The sequence below is a fragment of the Zea mays genome, chromosome 8 (assembly GCF_902167145.1).
Source record: "Zea mays cultivar B73 chromosome 8, Zm-B73-REFERENCE-NAM-5.0, whole genome shotgun sequence".
Classification (NCBI taxonomy): domain Eukaryota; kingdom Viridiplantae; phylum Streptophyta; class Magnoliopsida; order Poales; family Poaceae; genus Zea; species Zea mays.
The window spans coordinates 174,419,386-174,436,787 of record NC_050103.1 but is presented as its reverse complement, the minus strand read 5'-3'; the positions used below and the strand labels follow the sequence as shown (position 1 = coordinate 174,436,787).

At 48.2% G+C, this 17,402-nt stretch overlaps 1 protein-coding gene and 1 pseudogene across 2 annotated transcripts; both read left to right on the top strand.

Annotated features, from left to right (window-relative positions):
- The first annotated feature begins 5,570 nt into the window (after nucleotides 1-5,570).
- On the top strand, nucleotides 5,571-6,654 carry LOC103636495 (protein STRICTOSIDINE SYNTHASE-LIKE 10). Its single transcript, XM_020542371.1, has one exon. The coding sequence runs from the start codon at nucleotides 5,605-5,607 to the stop codon at nucleotides 6,652-6,654; it is 1,050 nt and encodes a 349-aa protein (XP_020397960.1). The 5' UTR covers nucleotides 5,571-5,604.
- A 6,516-nt stretch (nucleotides 6,655-13,170) lies between these two features.
- Nucleotides 13,171-16,907, top strand: LOC115208749 (pentatricopeptide repeat-containing protein - tubby-like F-box protein pseudogene; annotated as a pseudogene). Its single transcript, NR_163895.1, has 3 exons — nucleotides 13,171-14,294; nucleotides 14,819-15,966; nucleotides 16,708-16,907. The product of NR_163895.1 is annotated as a pentatricopeptide repeat-containing protein - tubby-like F-box protein pseudogene (transcript).
- The last annotated feature ends 495 nt before the right edge of the window (nucleotides 16,908-17,402 follow it).

The following is a 17,402-nucleotide window of genomic DNA, read 5'->3' as shown; positions in this document are numbered from 1 at the left end:
AGCTGCAATAATTTGGTAAGTTCAGATTTGGTCAAGAAGCTTGGCTTGACCACACGTCCACGACCACATCCATACCACATTTAGTGGATCAATGATTCAGGCAAGGTTAAGGTAACACACATGGTACGAGTGTATTTCTCCATTGGTATGTATTCTGATTATGCGGATTGCGATGTAGTACCTATGGAAGCTTGTTCTATTTTGTTGGGTAGACCTTGGGAATATGATACTGATGCATGTCACCATGGTAGGAGTAATACATACACTTTTAGGCATAAAGATAAAAACATTACTTTGCTACCTTTGACTCTTGCTGAAATTGTACAAGATGATAAACATAGAGCTGCAAGTACCCATAAGGAACCAACTAATGAGACAGAAATTCAACAACAAATTAAATTGAAAGCTCCTGTCATGCTTGCTACTAAATCTGATCTTCTTGAAACTCATGCTACTGATGCTTGTTGCTATGCCTTGGTTTGCAAAGATGCTTTCTTTTCTATTGATGATATTGCTAGCACTTTGCCTGCATCTGTGACTAACCTTTTGCAGCAGTTCCGAGATGTTTTTCCCTCAGAGTTACCTCCAGAACTTCCTCCCATTCGTGGGATTGAGCACCAGATTGATTTGATTCCTGGAGCGAGCTTGCCCAACCGTGCTGTTGGACCATTTAATATTTCAGATTTAAAGCCATATTTGGGAAGAGAAGATGATCTTGAGTTGAGGACGACTCCACTTCAAGAGGGGGAGGATGATGAGGACATGGATGTGTTTCCCTCTGAGATACCCCCTGGATTACCACCTGAGTTGCCTCCAGATTTTTGGGTTAGTCCCACCTTTAACATTTCAGATTTGAAGCCATATATGGGTGACGAAGATGAGATCGAGTCAAGGACGACTCCAATTCAAGAGGAGGAGGATGATGAGGACATCACTTCTATACATACAATGAATGGACCGATAACACGATCGCGTGCACGACAGCTAAATCTCCAGGTACGTTCTACCCTAGTCAATTGTGTTTCAGAGCTTATGCTTGGGACCATGGATGTTTTGATGATTAGGAACATTGGAGAGGACTAGCAAGGACTTGGGAAAGGCCTAGGTGTTGAGGAGGAGCAGCAAGGGCGCCACAACAGGAAGGAGATCAAGTCCAACTCGGCTGCGAACTCCATCTCGGGTTCCAAGACCAGTCTGCACTAAAATGGACGCCCAAGATGCATCCGGACTCCGATTGCGACGGACTTGATATGGTTGGAAATATAAGGAGATTATCTAACCAACCCAACTTGTTCCACCCTAAAATTCGTCCGGAGTCAACGGTAATCGTCGAAACAAGTCAGAGTTCAGATTCTGTTTTGGTGCTGCGACACCGTCTGTTGGGCCGTTGGCCCGTGTATCGCATCGGAGCCCATTAGGGGCGAATCCAGGGTTCACGCACGCCCTAATACTCTATTTATTCAGCAGCTGCCATCACATTAGGGTTGGGTTTTGCTTAAGTTTAGATCTATCGAGAACAGTCGTCGTAGATCGGTTTGTGAGACCCCAACTTGTGAGCTTAATCATTCATCCGCAATATTGTAGATTGTGTACTTTCTTGTTCTTGCTTGTATCTTCGATTCGCAAGCAAGGATTAGCCTTCGTGGCAAGGTCAATCGCGCAGTGCACGGTTGATAACCAGAGCAGAAGTGGTGCTGCGATTGCGGGGTTCTAGTCGTGTTGATTGGAAGCCGGATCGTTTGTGTGACATCTCCACCAAATCGATAGTTATCTTCACCTGACGGAAGATCGGGCACCCCCGTTCCTATCAAAACTGATGAAAGTAAACTGGTGAAAGTGAAAATGTGAACCGTGTGTAATCTTTATAGCTCAATACATATGTATTTATACATGTCCTTGAACAACAGGAGAGAGAAGCGTCCGATAGGCTGTGACCCGCGTGCCGCGTGTGAGGCCGTTACTGAGCGAGCTGGCCCACCCTCCAGTGACTGATTAGAGACATTCGCGTGACTGAGAGTCCAACCAGTGGGGCCCACCTATTGGTTGCACCGGTGCTAACACGCGAGGGAGGTGAGATCGGTTGTGCAGGCATCAGCCGTTAATGGGTCAGCGGTAGAACTGACCCAGGTTAGGGAAGTTAGGGATGAAAAGTAGGAACCTCTATTTGTGACTCTGGTGACGACTCTTCTTGCTCTCCGACCACTCCTCCCGTCTGGGCTAGCCACGCACACCACCCGAGAGACAGTGTAGATCTGAAACTGCGGCGTGGACCTTCTCTCCCTCTCGTTCGTCACTCGGTTCACGGTGGCACTCTCAACTCCTTGGGTCATTGCGACATTTGGCTCCTCGGCGTTGGCACAAGATGGATGAGGAGGGGGTGCTCAGGTTATATAGCCAAGAGGAGATGCCTACGATTGTAATGGTCGGTCCCTGATCGTAACCAACTTGTTCGGTTGTATTTCCTTATTATTAAAGCCTGATGGAAACGACGCCTATGAGCCCATCCAAGTCACCAAAAAAATTCCTAGTCGTTCGATTGTGGATCGTTGGTTCATTTTCCCTGCATTCTCTCCCGTGCGCCCGTCGTTTTTATCGCCTTTAGAGATTTCAAGGCTGCTCTCCTCGCTTGCCCTCGCTTTCTCTCTTCATCCTCCGTCTCTCTTCCTCTAGCTCACGCTCTGTGAGGGGCTCCTGGCGTCGTGTCCTGCACCCTCCCCCCTCCCCCGGCTCCAGCAACAGCCGCCATCGCTTTTGAATCGTGACCCCGCAGTCCAGGTAAGCGGCTTCCATCTCCACGCCGCTCAAACGTCGTCACCCGCCACCCCCCGGGCCCCACCTCACTTGCTCTCCTCAAATGTTGTCGTCCGTCCGAGGGATTCGAGGGGACCACGTGCGACGTCCTCAGCGCCATTCTGCCCATCACGTACCTCTCTGTGTGCCGCCTTCACCCATCCTCCCATACCGGGGCAACAAACGTGGAGGCCCGCGACAGCAGCCACAAGGAATGCGAGCTACCAGGCAGGTTGGTACACTATGACGCTAAAATACCTACCCCCTTAGCAACGCATGACCGGACCAGAGCCCTGGTTTCTTCCCCACTCGTGCCATGCTGCCGATGTGTGGGCATGGAGCCAAGCACTGTTGTTAGGTGTGTTTCCCTCCCCATCTGCCCCATGATGTTGTCTAAGATATTTGTAGATTCAAAATGAGGATAGTAGATACTTGAGCTTTACAAGTTCCTATCCTTTGGCTATTCATCTTCTAGAGCGTTGAATGGCTTTTGATCCAAAAGAATTGCCTTACTGCAGACACTGTAAACTCAACCAGAACACACTAGTATGTACAAAATGGCAAGAACATGTTACATGTGGAATGTATCGAACGTCCAGAGGACCAGTGCCTAGAGGCTCAAATCGGCTACATAATCGATTGATGATGGTTGTTGCTAGACGCTGCTGGTTGGACAAATGGGCTGCAGTGGCAAACGAGTAGCTGTGCAAGACAAGCCAAAAAACAAAAAAGGTGGTCTGCCAGAAAGAGCGCCTGAGCCTAGGTGGGCCTGGAGTGCAGTGGCCCGTTATCCTTCCACCGTTGGAAGCGGATGGTATTCGCTGCTCTGTGAAACCAGCCTCACGCATTGCGCGCCGCTCTAGAGGTTGGGACGCCATGGCCTTCGCCAAAGCGGTCACAACCCAACTACCAACTTGGAACGGGCGGGCCGTAGATTGCAGTACCAGGCCCGGGTCCAAGCGCCACAATTGGCATCCACACCACTTTATTGCCCCCGCTCGGGTTACAAGCAGACGCTAGCTGCTCGGCGAGTGTGGCATTGAGGAATAGATTTTTAAGCTGGTGTCTTCTCATGTGAGCCAGCGATGTGGTTCTAAATAGCACAAATGTCATGCATATGGTAGAGCTTGTTGTTGATACGTGGGCCGTAGAGAGGGGCCTTTCCTTTTAATCATGTGTTGCGTGAGAGCGTGAACAACCAAAAGTGGCAGCACGCAACAGCGAAAGAGCCGGTACATCCTAATCTGACCCTCCGAAAATTCAATTCACTCTATAAGCGAATATATCATGATCTAACGGTTTTTACGCTTATAGTGATAAACGATACTATTATCGACAACGAGACGTCTATAATAACTTCATTAATTCCATCTTAAAAAATTATCGACCCAGTTTTCGAAGATGTTGATCATGCATGTGCATGTTCATAGAAGCTTATAAATTATACAGGTGAGTATGTGTGCGTTGAAGCATATGAGAATAAGCATTTAACTGGAATAACTCCTGACATCCAAAGGGGTCAAGGTCGCCTTGCCTACAGGCTGGCGAACTCAAATTTGTACCTGTTCTGTAAGACTCGATACATATTGAGCTCGAAAAAGTGCTTCGAAATCTGACAGGCAAAAAAAATTGTGGCAGAGAAATCCCAGATTGCGTAGTTCACATCAGCTCGTGGCTCTAGCTAAGCAGAAATCGCTGCGCGTGAGCGATAGATGTATTTGTTACTTGGTGATGCAGAACCTTACAGAGGTCAGCTTATTAATAGTAAAATTTCCATGCAGTCTCTTTTCATTGTTCGAAAATAATTATTCAGGATCTCTTAAACATATATATAATTAGGTGTGTTACTCCTGCGCTGATCGAAAGCAAGGAACGAGCACATGGTGTGTCAGCCAAAGTATATATATAATTAGGTGTGTTACTCCTGCGCTGATCGAAAGCAAGGAACGAGCACATGGTGTGTCAGCCAAAGTATTTATGCAGAGTGTTCTTGCGCATTTGCGTAGCAAAGAGATTAGGAAGTGACATGTTTCACGAAAATAGAAGAATGATTAAATGTACATATCCGACAATTCAATCCTACTACAGAGTACACATCTACTATTAGTTTAAATTTAGACACTATTCTTTCTGAATATCCACACAACAAGTACGAGGCTTTCCGTTACTGAGCGAGCTGGCCCAGCCTCCAGTAACTGATTAGAGACATCCGTGCGACTGAGAGTCCGACCAGTGGGGTCCCCATATCGGTTGCACCGGTGCTAACACCCGAGGGAGATAAGATCGGTTGTGCAGGAGTGAGTGGTTAATGGGCCGGCGGTAGAACCGACCCAGGTAGTAACAGGTAAGTTTCTTCTTCTTCTTTTCATTTTATTTCCTGCTTGCTTTTTATTTTCCTATTTTATTTTCAAACTTCAAATTACAATTTGGGTTTTGAATTTCAACTCAATTTAAATGGACAAACAAAATATGAGCAACTTATATTTAGCTATAAAGTTTTAAAGTCGTTTGTTCCTGAACTAAAATCAACGAGACCCTGGTTCTCCAGTCACGCACCGTCGAACTCGAACGCCACGCGCCGCGGGTAGCACTAGCATCTCGCAAAGCTTCCCTTGCGCTTGTCCACGATCTTCTGGTCTGGTCCGAAAAGTCCGAGGACCGTAGAAATAGTAGATTAGATTGGGTTGTAACAAACCTGGAATCCCTTGAGCCGGCACTATATATGTAATGCCATATGGAGGGTTGTTCTCCATCCAAAGGTAGGGGCTGCAGGTTCTCCATCTCGCACATTAGAAAGATCGCGAGGACGAAGATATGGCTAGCAGCATGGGGCGTCGGAGCAATCTAGCGACGTGGCTCCTCGCCTTGGTCGTGCTAGCCCTAGCCCTTTTCGCCCGGTCGTGTGCCGCCGCACAGATCAAGACCACCGACACGCGCTGGAGCTTCCAGCTTCCTTTACCAAGCGGCCTCCGCGGCGCCGAGAGCCTCGCCTTCGACGGCAAGGGCGAGGGGCCCTACGCCGGTGTCTCGGACGGCCGCGTCCTCAAGTGGGGCGGCACAACCGTCGGCTGGACCACGTTCGCGCACAGCGCAAACTACCGCAAGATACCCCTGTGCACGGCGGGAGTGGTGCCGTCGGAGGAGACCGAGAGCATGTGCGGCCGCCCGCTGGGCCTCCAGTTCCACGCCAAGACTGGCGACCTCTACATCGCCGACGCCTACCTGGGGCTCATGAGGGTCGGCCCGGGCGGCGGCGAGGCCGAGGTGCTCGCGACCGGCGCGGGCGGCGCCCCGTTCCACTTCATCAACGGTCTCGACGTCGACCAGTCCACCGGCGACGTCTACTTCACCGACTCCAGCGCGACGTATCCCAGGAGGTTTAACACCGAGATCATGATGAACGCGGACGCGACGGGCCGGCTCCTCAGGTACGACGCGCGGACCAAGAGCGTCGCCGTGCTGAAGGCCGGCCTACCGTACCCGAACGGCGTGGCGGTCAGCCGCGACGGGGCACACGTCGTGGTCGCGCACACCGTGCCCTGCCAGGCGTTCCGGTACTTTCTCAGCGGCGCCAGGGCGGGGCAGTACGACCTGCTGGCCGACCTGCCGGGGTACCCCGACAACGTGAGGCGGGACGGCAAGGGTGGCTACTGGGTGGCGCTGAACCAGGAGAAGCAACGGCTGGACGCGATGCCGGCGACGGCTCCCGTGAAGCACCTGGTGGGCGTCCGCCTGAACGCTGACGGGGCGGAGGTCGAGGAGCTCACGGCGGCCAAGGGCGTCACGCTGAGCGACGTGGCGGAGATGAAGGGGAAGCTCTGGTTAGGCTCCGTGGAGCTCGAGTATGTCGGCTTGGTTGCATGAGGTGCTGGCTGCTGCGTCTGCATACCAGCATTATGACACAGAAATTCGAGATGTCTATGATGGGGGAGTTGAAGTATTTCTTAGGATTTCAAGTGAAGCAACTCCAAGAGGGCACCTTCATTAGCCAAACGAAGTACACTCAAGACATTCTAAATAAGTTTGGGATGAAGGATGCCAAGCCCATCAAGACACCCATGGGAACAAATGGGCATCTCGACCTCGACATGGGAGGTAAGTCCGTGGATCAAAAGGTATACCGGTCCATGATAGGTTCTTTACTCTATTTATATGCATCTCGACCGGACATTATGCTTTCCGTATGCATGTGTGCAAGATTCCAAGCCGACCCTAAGGAAGCTCACCTTACGGCCGTAAAACGAATCTTGAGATATTTGGCTTATACTCATAAGTTTGGGCTTTGGTATCCTAGGGTATCCACATTTGATTTGATTGGATATTCGGATGCCGACTAGGCAGGGTGCAAAATCAATAGGAAGAGCACATCGGGGACTTGCCAGTTCTTGGGAAGATCCTTGGTGTCTTGGGCTTCAAAGAAGCAAAATTCGGTCGCTCTTTCCACCGCCGAAGCCGAGTATATTGCCGCAGGCCATTGTTGCGCGCAATTGCTTTGGATGAGGCAAACCCTGCGGGACTACGGTTACAAATTAACCAAAGTCCCCTTGCTATGTGATAATGAGAGTGCAATCAAAATGGCCGACAATCCCGTCGAGCATAGCCGCACTAAGCACATAGCCATTCGGTATCATTTTCTTAGGGATCACCAACAAAAGGGAGATATCGAGATTTCTTACATTAATACTAAAGATCAATTAGCCGATATCTTTACCAAGCCTCTTGATGAACAATCTTTTAACAAACTTAGGCATGAGCTCAATATTCTTGATTCTAGGAACTTCTTTTGCTAGATTGCACACATAGCTCATTTATATACCTTTGATCATATCTCTTTCATATGCTATGACTAATGTGTTTTCAAGTCTATTTCAAACCAAGTCATAGGTATATTGAAAGGGAACTGGAGTCTTCGGCGAAGACAAAGGCTTCCACTTCGTAACTCATACTTCGCCATCACTCCAAGAAACTCTCTATTCTTTGGGGAGAAATGAGCCCAAAACAAAAGGACCGGACTTCATCCTTGGGGGAGAAATGAGCCCAAGACAAAAGGACCGGACTTCGTCTTTGGTATAATCTTAACTCATTTATTTTATGTCCAAAGGGGAAGATAGCACTTCGAGGGCTCTAATGATTCCGTTTTTGGCGATTCATGCCAAAAAGGGGGAGAAATGAGCCCAAAGCAAAAGGACCGCACCACCACCAATTTCAAAAACTTAGTGTTGAATATTTTCAATTGGTTTTCCTATTGTGTTCAAAAAGGGGAGAAAGTAGTATTTCAAAAGTATATATCAAAACCCTCTTGAACACTAAGAGGAGGATTTTATTTAGGGGGAGTTTTGTTTAGTCAAAGGGAAAGCATTTGAAACAAAGGGAGAAAATTTCAAATCTTGAAAATGCTTTGCAAAATCTTATTCATTTGCCTTTGACAATTTGCAAAAGAACTTTGAAAAAGATTTACAAAAACTTTGCAAAAACAAAACATGTGGTGCAAGAGTGGTCCAAAATGTTATATAAGAAAGAAACATTCCATGCATATCTTGTAAGTAGTTATATTGGCTAAATTCCAAAGCAACCTTTACTCTTACATTATGCAAACTAGTTCAATTATGCACTTCTATATTTGCTTTGGTTTGTGTTGGCATCAATCACCAAAAAGGGGGAGATTGAAAGGGAATTAGGCTTACACCTAGTCCCTAATTAATTTTGGTGGTTGAAGTGCCCAACACAAACAATTGGACTAACTAGTTTGCCCAAGTGTATAGATTACACAGGTGTAAAAGGTTCACACTCAGCCAATAAAAAGACCAAGTTTTGGATTCAACAAAAGAGCAAAGTGGGAACCGAAGGCACTCTGGTCTGGGAGCACCGGACTGTTCGGTGTACACCGGACAGTGTCCGGTGCGCCACCGGACAGTGTCCGGTGCACCAGAGGACTCCAACGCCAACTCGCCACCTTCGGGAATTTCCAGAGGCGACTCCGCTATAATTCACCGGACTGTCCGGTGTACACCGGACAGTGTCCGGTGCGCCAAGGGAGGTCGGCCTCAGGAACTCGTCAGCTTCGGGAAACTCCAACGGCTAGTCCACCGGACTGTCCGGTGTACACCGGACTGTCCGGTGCGACTCCGGTGCAACGGCTATCTCCGCGCCAACGGCTCTCTGCCGCGCATTTAATGCGCGCTCTGCGCGCGCAGATGGCAGGCGCGCCCATTCCGGCACACCGGACAAGGAACAGTAGATGACCGGTGTGCACCGGACACCCAGGCGGGCCCACAAGACAGAAGCTCCAACGGCTAGAATCCAACGGCAGTGAAGACGTGGCAGGGGGCACCGGACTGACCGGTGTGCACCGGACTGTCCGGTGCGCCATCGAACAGACAGCCTCCCAACGGCCACATTTGGTGGTTGGGGCTATAAATACCCCAACCACCCCACCATTCATTGCATCCAAGTTTTCCACTTCCCAACTACTACAAGAGCTCTAGCATTCAATTCTAGACACACCTAAGAGATCAAATCCTCTCCAATTTCCACACAACGCCATAGTGACTAGAGAGAGTGATTTGCTTGTGTTCTTTCGAGCTCTTGCGCTTGGATTGCTTTCTTCTTTCTTGATCCGTTCTTTGCAATCAAACACACTTGTAATTGAGGCAGGAGACACCAATCTTGTGGTGGTCCTTGTGGGAACTTTGTGTTCCAAGTGATTGAGAAAAGAAAGCTCACTCGATCCGTGGATCGTTTGAGAGAGGGAAGGGTTGAAAGAGACCCGGCCTTTGTGGCCTCCTCAACGGGGAGTAGGTTTGCAAGAACCGAACCTCGGTAAAACAAATCTCCGTGTCTCACTTGCTTATTCGCTTGGGATTTGTTTTTGCGCCCTCTCTCGCGGACTCATTTCTTTATTACTAACGCTAACCCGGCTTGTAGTTGTGTTTATATTTGTAAATTTCAGTTTCGCCCTATTCACCCCCCCTCTAGGCGACTTTCAGCTTCGCTCAGAAGCAACCCTGACTAAATCGCCACACCGACTGACCAAATTGCAGGAGCATTTAACGCAAAGGTGGCCTGACACCTTTATCCTGACACGCGCCCCCCCGGCAGAGCCGAAGTGACCGCCGTCACTCCACCGCTCCACTGACCAGTCTGACAGAAGGACAGCGCCGCCTGCGCCACTCCGACTGCGGTGCCACTCGACAGAGTGAGTCTGACAGGCAGTCAGGCCTTGCCAAAGGCGCCACGGCGAACTCTGCTCCGCCCGACCCCAGGGCTCGGACTCGGGCTAAGACCCGGAAGACAGCGAACTCCGTTCCGCCCGACCCCAGGGCTCGGACTCGGGCTAAGACCCGGAAGACGGCGAACTCCGCTCCGCCCGACCCCAGGGCTCGGACTCGGGCTAAGACCCGGAAGACGGCGAACTCCGCTCCGCCCGACCCCAGGGCTCGGACTCGGGCTAAGACCCGAAAGACGGCGAACTCCGCTCCGCCCGACCCTAGGGCTCGGACTCGGGCTAAGACCCGGAAGACGGCGAACTCCGCTCCGCCCGACCCCAGGGCTCGGACTCAAGCTAAGACCCGGAAGACGGCGAACTCCGCTCCGCCCGACCCCAGGGCTCGGACTCGGGCTAAGACCCGGAAGACGACGAAACTCCGCTCCGCCCGACCCCAGGGCTCGGACTCGGGCTAAGACCCGGAAGACGACGAAACTCCGCCTCGCCCGACCCCAGGGCTCGGACTCCGCCCTGGCCTCGGCCGAACGACTTCCGCCTCGCCCGACCCCATGGCTCGGGCTCGGCCTCGGCAACAGAGGACAGACTCAACCTCGGCTTCGGAGGAGCCCCCACGTCACCCTGCCTAGGGCACAGACCCGCCACGTCAACAGGAAGCGTCATCATCGTCCTACCCCGAATCGACTCAGGTCACGGAGAACAAGACCGGCGTCCCATCCGGCCAGCTCCGCCGGATGGGCAATGATGGCGCTCCACAAGCTCTGTGACGACGGCGGCCCCCAGCTCTCTTACGGAAGCAGGGCGACGTCAGCAGGGACTCGACCGCTCCAACAGCTGTCCCTCCGCCAGGCTCCGTCGCACCTCCGACAACCACGACATCACGCCAGCAAGGTGCCAAGACCTCTCCGGCTGCCACATTGGCATGTACCTAGGGCGCTAGCTCTCTCTCCGCTAGACACGTAGCACTCTGCTACACCCCCCATTGTACACCTGGATCCTCTCCTTACGACTATAAAAGGGAGGACCAGGGCCTTCTTAGAGGAGGTTGGCCGCGCGGGACCGAGGACGGGACAGACGCTCTCTTGGGGCCGCTCGCTTCCCTCACCCGCGTGGACGCTTGTAACCCCCCTACTGCAAGCGCACCTGACCTGGGCGCGGGACGAACACGAAGGCCGCGGGACTTCCACCTCTCTCACGCTCGACTCCGGCCACCTCGCCGCTCCCCCCTTCGCGCTCGCCCACGCGCTCGACCCATCTGGGCTGGGGCACGCAGCACACTCACTCGTCGGCTTAGAGACCCCCTGTCTCGAAACGCCGACAGTATTTTATGTGAAATGTAATTTAAACTAATTATTATTAATAATTATATTTTTTTGAATACAAGCGCAACATGTCGGACGTGTGCAAATAAATAAAATGAAATCAAAATTGAAGTTGGTTAAGTTAGTTATATGGAAATGTTTTTTTAATGAGTAGAGGGATATATAGGGGAAACTATAGGGGAACGGTTGCAGGACGAGTGAATATAGGGGATGGAATCTTGCTGACGTGGCTGCATAAGTGCATAGTAACATTTAGGGGGAAAAATTTAGGGTACCGGTTGCGGACAGTCTGAGCGCGCGGCGCGCACAGGATCAGAAAATTGCGTACGGATGAAACGATTCGCGTCCCAATGTGAGTTTCATCTGGTTTCATCAGGCTTGGTATCCGTGAGCCGGAGATGAAGGGGAAGCTCTGGTTAGGCTCCGTGGAGCTCGAGTATGTCGGCTTGGTTGCATGAGCTGCTGGTTGCTGCGTCTGCGTACCAGCATTAGCTATGATGTTAATTAGGAACTTAGGATTAGGAATTGTATTAGTAAATTTACGAACTTAGGATTAGGAATGGCATTAGTAAATTTAGGAACTTAGGATTAGGAATTGCATGATAATTCAACATTAAGAACTAATCTGAAGACTTTTTTTCATTACATAATAAATACTGAGGTAATTTTTTAAATGTATGGGAGAGTTTTATGAATAATCTTAAGACGAGTCACACCATTGAATAAGGGTGAGCAGGCTGAGCCTAAGCTCGGTTATCAAGATAAAAGATTTCTGGATTACTGATGCAAACACCCGAGTTGATCCTGTTAAGAGGTTGCTTTAAAACTGCTACTCCTTGCGAACTTTCCGTCCCCAATTGAACTAAAGAGGTGCGAGACTGATATCAGAGTAATAAAAAGAAAGAGATAAAAAAATAAACCGGAAAACAACAATGAACAGTCCATCAAATTTATTTCACAATCACTATATCTTTCACAATCGTGGCGAGATGATCTTCCAAACTGTTTCAAGTAAGCATTTTTAGCAGAATCCACCGTTCAGGTTGACACGTTGACAACAAAAAAAACATTTTTTCTTTATTCAGATCTAATCTCTGTGGCAATTACGCAGGCTAGAATGTTTCATTTCAATTCAGAAGTCCTGTTAAACCTCCTTAATGCATGACACGCTCTTCAGGACTTCCAGAGATAAAATAAAGGAGGTGATAAACAGGGCGAATAGATGGAATGTGCACCTGATACCGCGCAAAAAACTTATCTTGGTGTCTCACCAGAGCAGGAGAAGTCGGTCTAAGCAGCACGCTATCCACAAAAATGCTTATAAGATACGTTCCAACTCTCTCAATAGCCGGTATGGCGCTAATCAAACAAACCCCATAACAGTACATGTGTCCTAGCGATTTGTGAGGCCCAGTGGTTCGTGTGGCCCAGCGATTAGTGTGGCCCAGCGTCCCTCGCACAACGATTTGTGGTTTACCTCATGCAGCCTAGCTTCCCTATGCGAACGACGCACGACGCCTGTCATCCTCTTCGGCAACCTCCGCCTCCGCGACGGCGCCGCACACACGAGCTCCACTCCCGTGACCTCCTCCCCCACGACCTCAACCGCTCTGCCAGCTCTGCCACTTCTGCACGCTCCCTGTGCACGCCCTCACTAATCGCCCATGGCTGAAACCCCTCGCCCCACCCCGTCTCTCCCTCGACGTGTCGGAGCTCACCCCTGCGCCCCCAGTAAGCCATCTCGCGCCCTCAGCTCGGCTGCAGCGCCTGCTCCTCTTCGGGGCCCGCTCCCTTTGCGGCATACTCGACGCATTGCAAGAGATCGGGGCCGAGGAAACGGGGCCCGCTCCTCTCGGTCGTGCCACCGCCGCCGTCCCCCTCCTCGCTCCCGCTCGACTCGCTCCCGCTCGACTCGCTCCCGCTCCACCTTACCGCGCCGACCCCCACGCCGTGGCGGTCGCACCAGACGCTGACGCCGCCGCACTCCTTCCTCTCCCCCGCCACGCAGGCGCTGGTGCTTGCCATCTCCTCGCACCCGCTCCCCACACTCGCGGCCTTCCTGGCCTCCCGCCGCGACGAGCTCCTCCGCGCAGACATCACGTCCCTGCTCAAGGCGCTGGAGCTCCCGGGGCACTGGGAGTGGGCGCTCGCGCTCCTCCGGTGGGCTGGCAAGGAGGGTGCCACCGACGCGTCGGCGCTCGAGCTGGTCGTCCGCGCGCTGGGCCGCGAGGGCCAGCACTGCGTGCTGCTCGACGAAATGCCGCTCCCACCGAGCTCCCGCCTAGACGTCAGCGCCTACACCACCGTGCTGCACGCGCTCGAGCTCTTCGCCGAGCTCCAGCGCCTGGGATACGAGATAAAGCGAGATAAATCGAAGACCACATATCATCTCTACTTGTGCCTGACCACTGGTATGTTGTGCCTTTATTTTCCTTGTATGAATAGATCCTTTACTGTTGGTGAATTCCTAGGATGATTTTGGCAAATATCTATTAGTTTCAAGTAGATATTCTGGTCTCTGTTCTGCCTATGTCTTCCCATCATTTCTGCCCAAAATTCTTTCTATTTGGAATGCAATTGGTCACTCTCCTTTTTTACCCCTTTGGATCAGCTGTACTTACGGAGAATGGCGAGTTCCTCTTATCAGCTAGAAGGAACCGCAAAACAAGCTGCACGAGTATATTATCTCGATGGATGCTGACAACATATCAAGATCTACCAACACATATTGGAAAGCTGAGGTAATAGAATTGAAATGCAAGTGAATGGGTTGACTGTCTTGTTTTTGCCTGGTTTGTCTGATTATGTCGCCTAATCGAGATATTTGTCGTCATTTCCAGGTCAAACTTCCTCAGCACAAAATTTATGATCTCTAACATGCAGCCGCCTTATAGTGGGGCTGTAGTCCCTCATGCTGGCCGGACAAATCGGAGATTCGACTCCAGGAAGGTCTCCCTAAGGTACTAACAGGTAGCTACAATATAGTTCATTTGACATATCTCTGCTCCAGGAAGGTCTCCCCTAAGGTGCCAACTGGTCTGCAATTAGGGGATGCAAGTTTTTATATATTAGAATAGGAACATAGAACCTTGATACATCCAAACAAATCTCAGTTTATCATTTGCTCTTTTGTGTATAGCATATGCTCCCTCTTTTGCAAGTGTAGTTAGATAACATTGACTCCTAGGCTAGAGTGAAATATATGCAGTATATGTTATTACTGTTATTAGGCTATCATATGTTACTTTCATTTTTGCAATATTTATGCTTTCTTTTTTTATGATCTGTAATTTTTGACATAAAAACCATCAGGTAGCAGAGGGTGAATAGAAAATAGAATACCATAAAAAGAGGGGGAAAGGAGTGTGCTCGTCCAATCCATTCCTTCACGTGTGGATGGCTCAGCAGTGATGGCTTATCTTACGTGGTCTATGATTCTTTTGGGATGCTTATGTAATAGTATGTTTGCCAACTGTTTTTGCAGCTGAGGCAAGTAATTGACCTGAAAAGACACTTCAAGCGGGCAGGAAAGTCGACGGCCCTTCCGAAGTACAACGCGCAACGACCAGCTCATTAATCTTGAGAAACTTAGTTGAGCTCTTTGACAAAGGTCTATCATGACTTTTTATTGCATTCGAACTGGAGCTCAACCACTTATCCTTTTGACGAGCTAACCTTTGGACCATAGATGGAATGTGTTGCTGGTGCTTATGAGATTCTTGATTTATGTCATGCGATCTGACCCAAAATCTGTTTGGTCCAGCAGCTCCTTGCTTGGAGGTCGATAATATACGCATGCCGGGAACTGTGGTGTGGACTTGTTGATTATATTTTTAGTTGGGTGATGAGCACAATCAATATGAGTCAGTTGGTTTGGATGAGTGCCCTGACCATCTCATTAATCTTGAGAAACTTAGTTGAGCTCTTTAACAAAATCGCAATTTTGTTTGAGCAAATCTCAGTACTTATACAGTCATGTTTCAATTATGTTGCTTCTTTTTATTGTCTAATAGTGTGCCATAGTAACTGCATCTAATAATTTCTTCTGTAACAAATGATTTATTTACACTTTTGTGCCATGCCTGCATATTTTTAAACAGTATAAACTGGGATAATCTTTAAGCACAACCACCTTTACCTTCAATTCATTAATGGTGTGTTCTCTTTCATCTGATTCCTGATGAGTGTACATCTTCATCTTATCTCCCGATGTTGCTACATTAGTTTTTTGTGTGGATACGGATATCTGGTGTCTCTAATTGGGAGCTATTGGATATCATCTAATAATCTTGCACAGCGAGATCGAAGCTATTTAGTAAGCTGTCTATTTTTTTTCTTATTTCTCTATGTTCTTTCGTATTGTTCTTAACTGTGGTGTGGGCTCATTGATTATATTCTTAGTTGGGTGATGAGCAGAATTAGTTTGAGTCAATTGGTTTAGATGAGTGTCATGACCATCTCATTAATCTTGAGAAACTTACTTGGGCTCTTTGACAAAATCTCGATTGCATACTTTTGTTCTTTTTCAATTGTTTATTACTTACTAAAATCTTTCATTTATAGGTAAACTAAAACTGTCGCTGCAATAATTCTTCTTGTGATAGTTGCTCCTTGCCAATTCATCGATCTGAGGTATGGAATATTTGAACATGGGCCCTGATGCATAACTATCCTATTCATGCTGCTCATCTTTCATGAACTGAAAAATCACTATTTGTTTTGCTCATGTGTATTGAATAACAAAATTAAAGGTACTACGTTTTTGTATCTCTGTTCTTTGTATCCTTCTAATAGGAAAAGTGATGGGTAGCAATTAGCAAATGACCACACCTCATGGTGTATGGAATAGTGTGCAGTTCTTTAGTTTATTTAGCTTTAGTGGAGTGTTTTTCGTTGTATTTGCGCCAATAGTAGATTGGTTTGGTGACCTCTATAACCATAATGGATATGACAAGGACATTTTGATAATATCGATGGAAGATTCATCTATTTTTGATATCTAGGAAGAAACGGGAAAACTTTTGAACCACAACCCAGTTTAGACAGACAAACCCTCTAAAGCCCTCCTTCTGCAAATGTTGGGTGCGCTTTATGGCATTGCATACTTATCAGTTTTTGTTGTGTACATTAACTACTGACATTCTAAGTCCTTGTATAAAATTGTGTGATAGAGTTATCGCCTAATGACACACCAGCAGTTTCAGATAACCATGATACATTATTGAAGGAATCATTATTGTTACTTTGCACTAAAAATGTGACCCGCTTGTTTTCCTTGGGCCACACAATTCATGTATTTGTATCTCTAATTATCTACCACCTTTTTCTTTAACACGAATTATTGTTGTTCTTATGATTCTATACTGCATTCAGGGCACAAAGAAGATAATCAATAAGAAGAAATTGAGCAGTTGTTGTTTCACCTCTCTTATTCATAGTTCTTCTAATGACATTAGACTTATATTTGTCTTCTACAATGGGAAAATTGAAATAAGGTGAGGCAACAATTTACTTAAAGACTCAATGTGTTTGTGGATACTGGATACTAAAATGATGTCAATGAAACTACAGATCCCTGCCAGACTTTTCCTTGTTGAAGGATGCCTTTTTACGAGATTTTGTGTACTCTAGAAACTTGAATTCAAGTAGTTCCATAGCATGTTCATCTGAAGGAGAAGCCATTTTGGTATGCTCTATGCCTGCCCATCCATTTCTCTTTATCAGACTCTTCATTGTTTAAAGCCTTTATCTACGAAACAATGTTTAAATTTTCAGTCATAAAAATGTACTGTCTTATAAATATTCTAATTAATTTTATAGTTAAACGGAGAAGAGATCTATTTTTCTCTACGCTCTGCGAGGATGAGATATACATGTATGTTGCTATGCCATAGTATGTAATTTTATAGTTATTATTATTTGGTTGAGAAGCTCATGTGATGCCCTGAAAGCTCTGTTTTGAGTAGTTTTACTATAATCAATGTGTATTTGAATTGGATCAGGATTAGTTCAAATTTTAAGTGCTTCATCATTTTTGATAACCAACATTTTTGTATACTATTTCAGTT

Excerpts from the sequence above, each read along its gene's own strand:
- LOC103636495 (XM_020542371.1), top strand. The coding sequence starts at position 5,605 with ATGGCTAGCAGCATGGGGCGTCGGAGCAATCTAGCGACGTGGCTCCTC.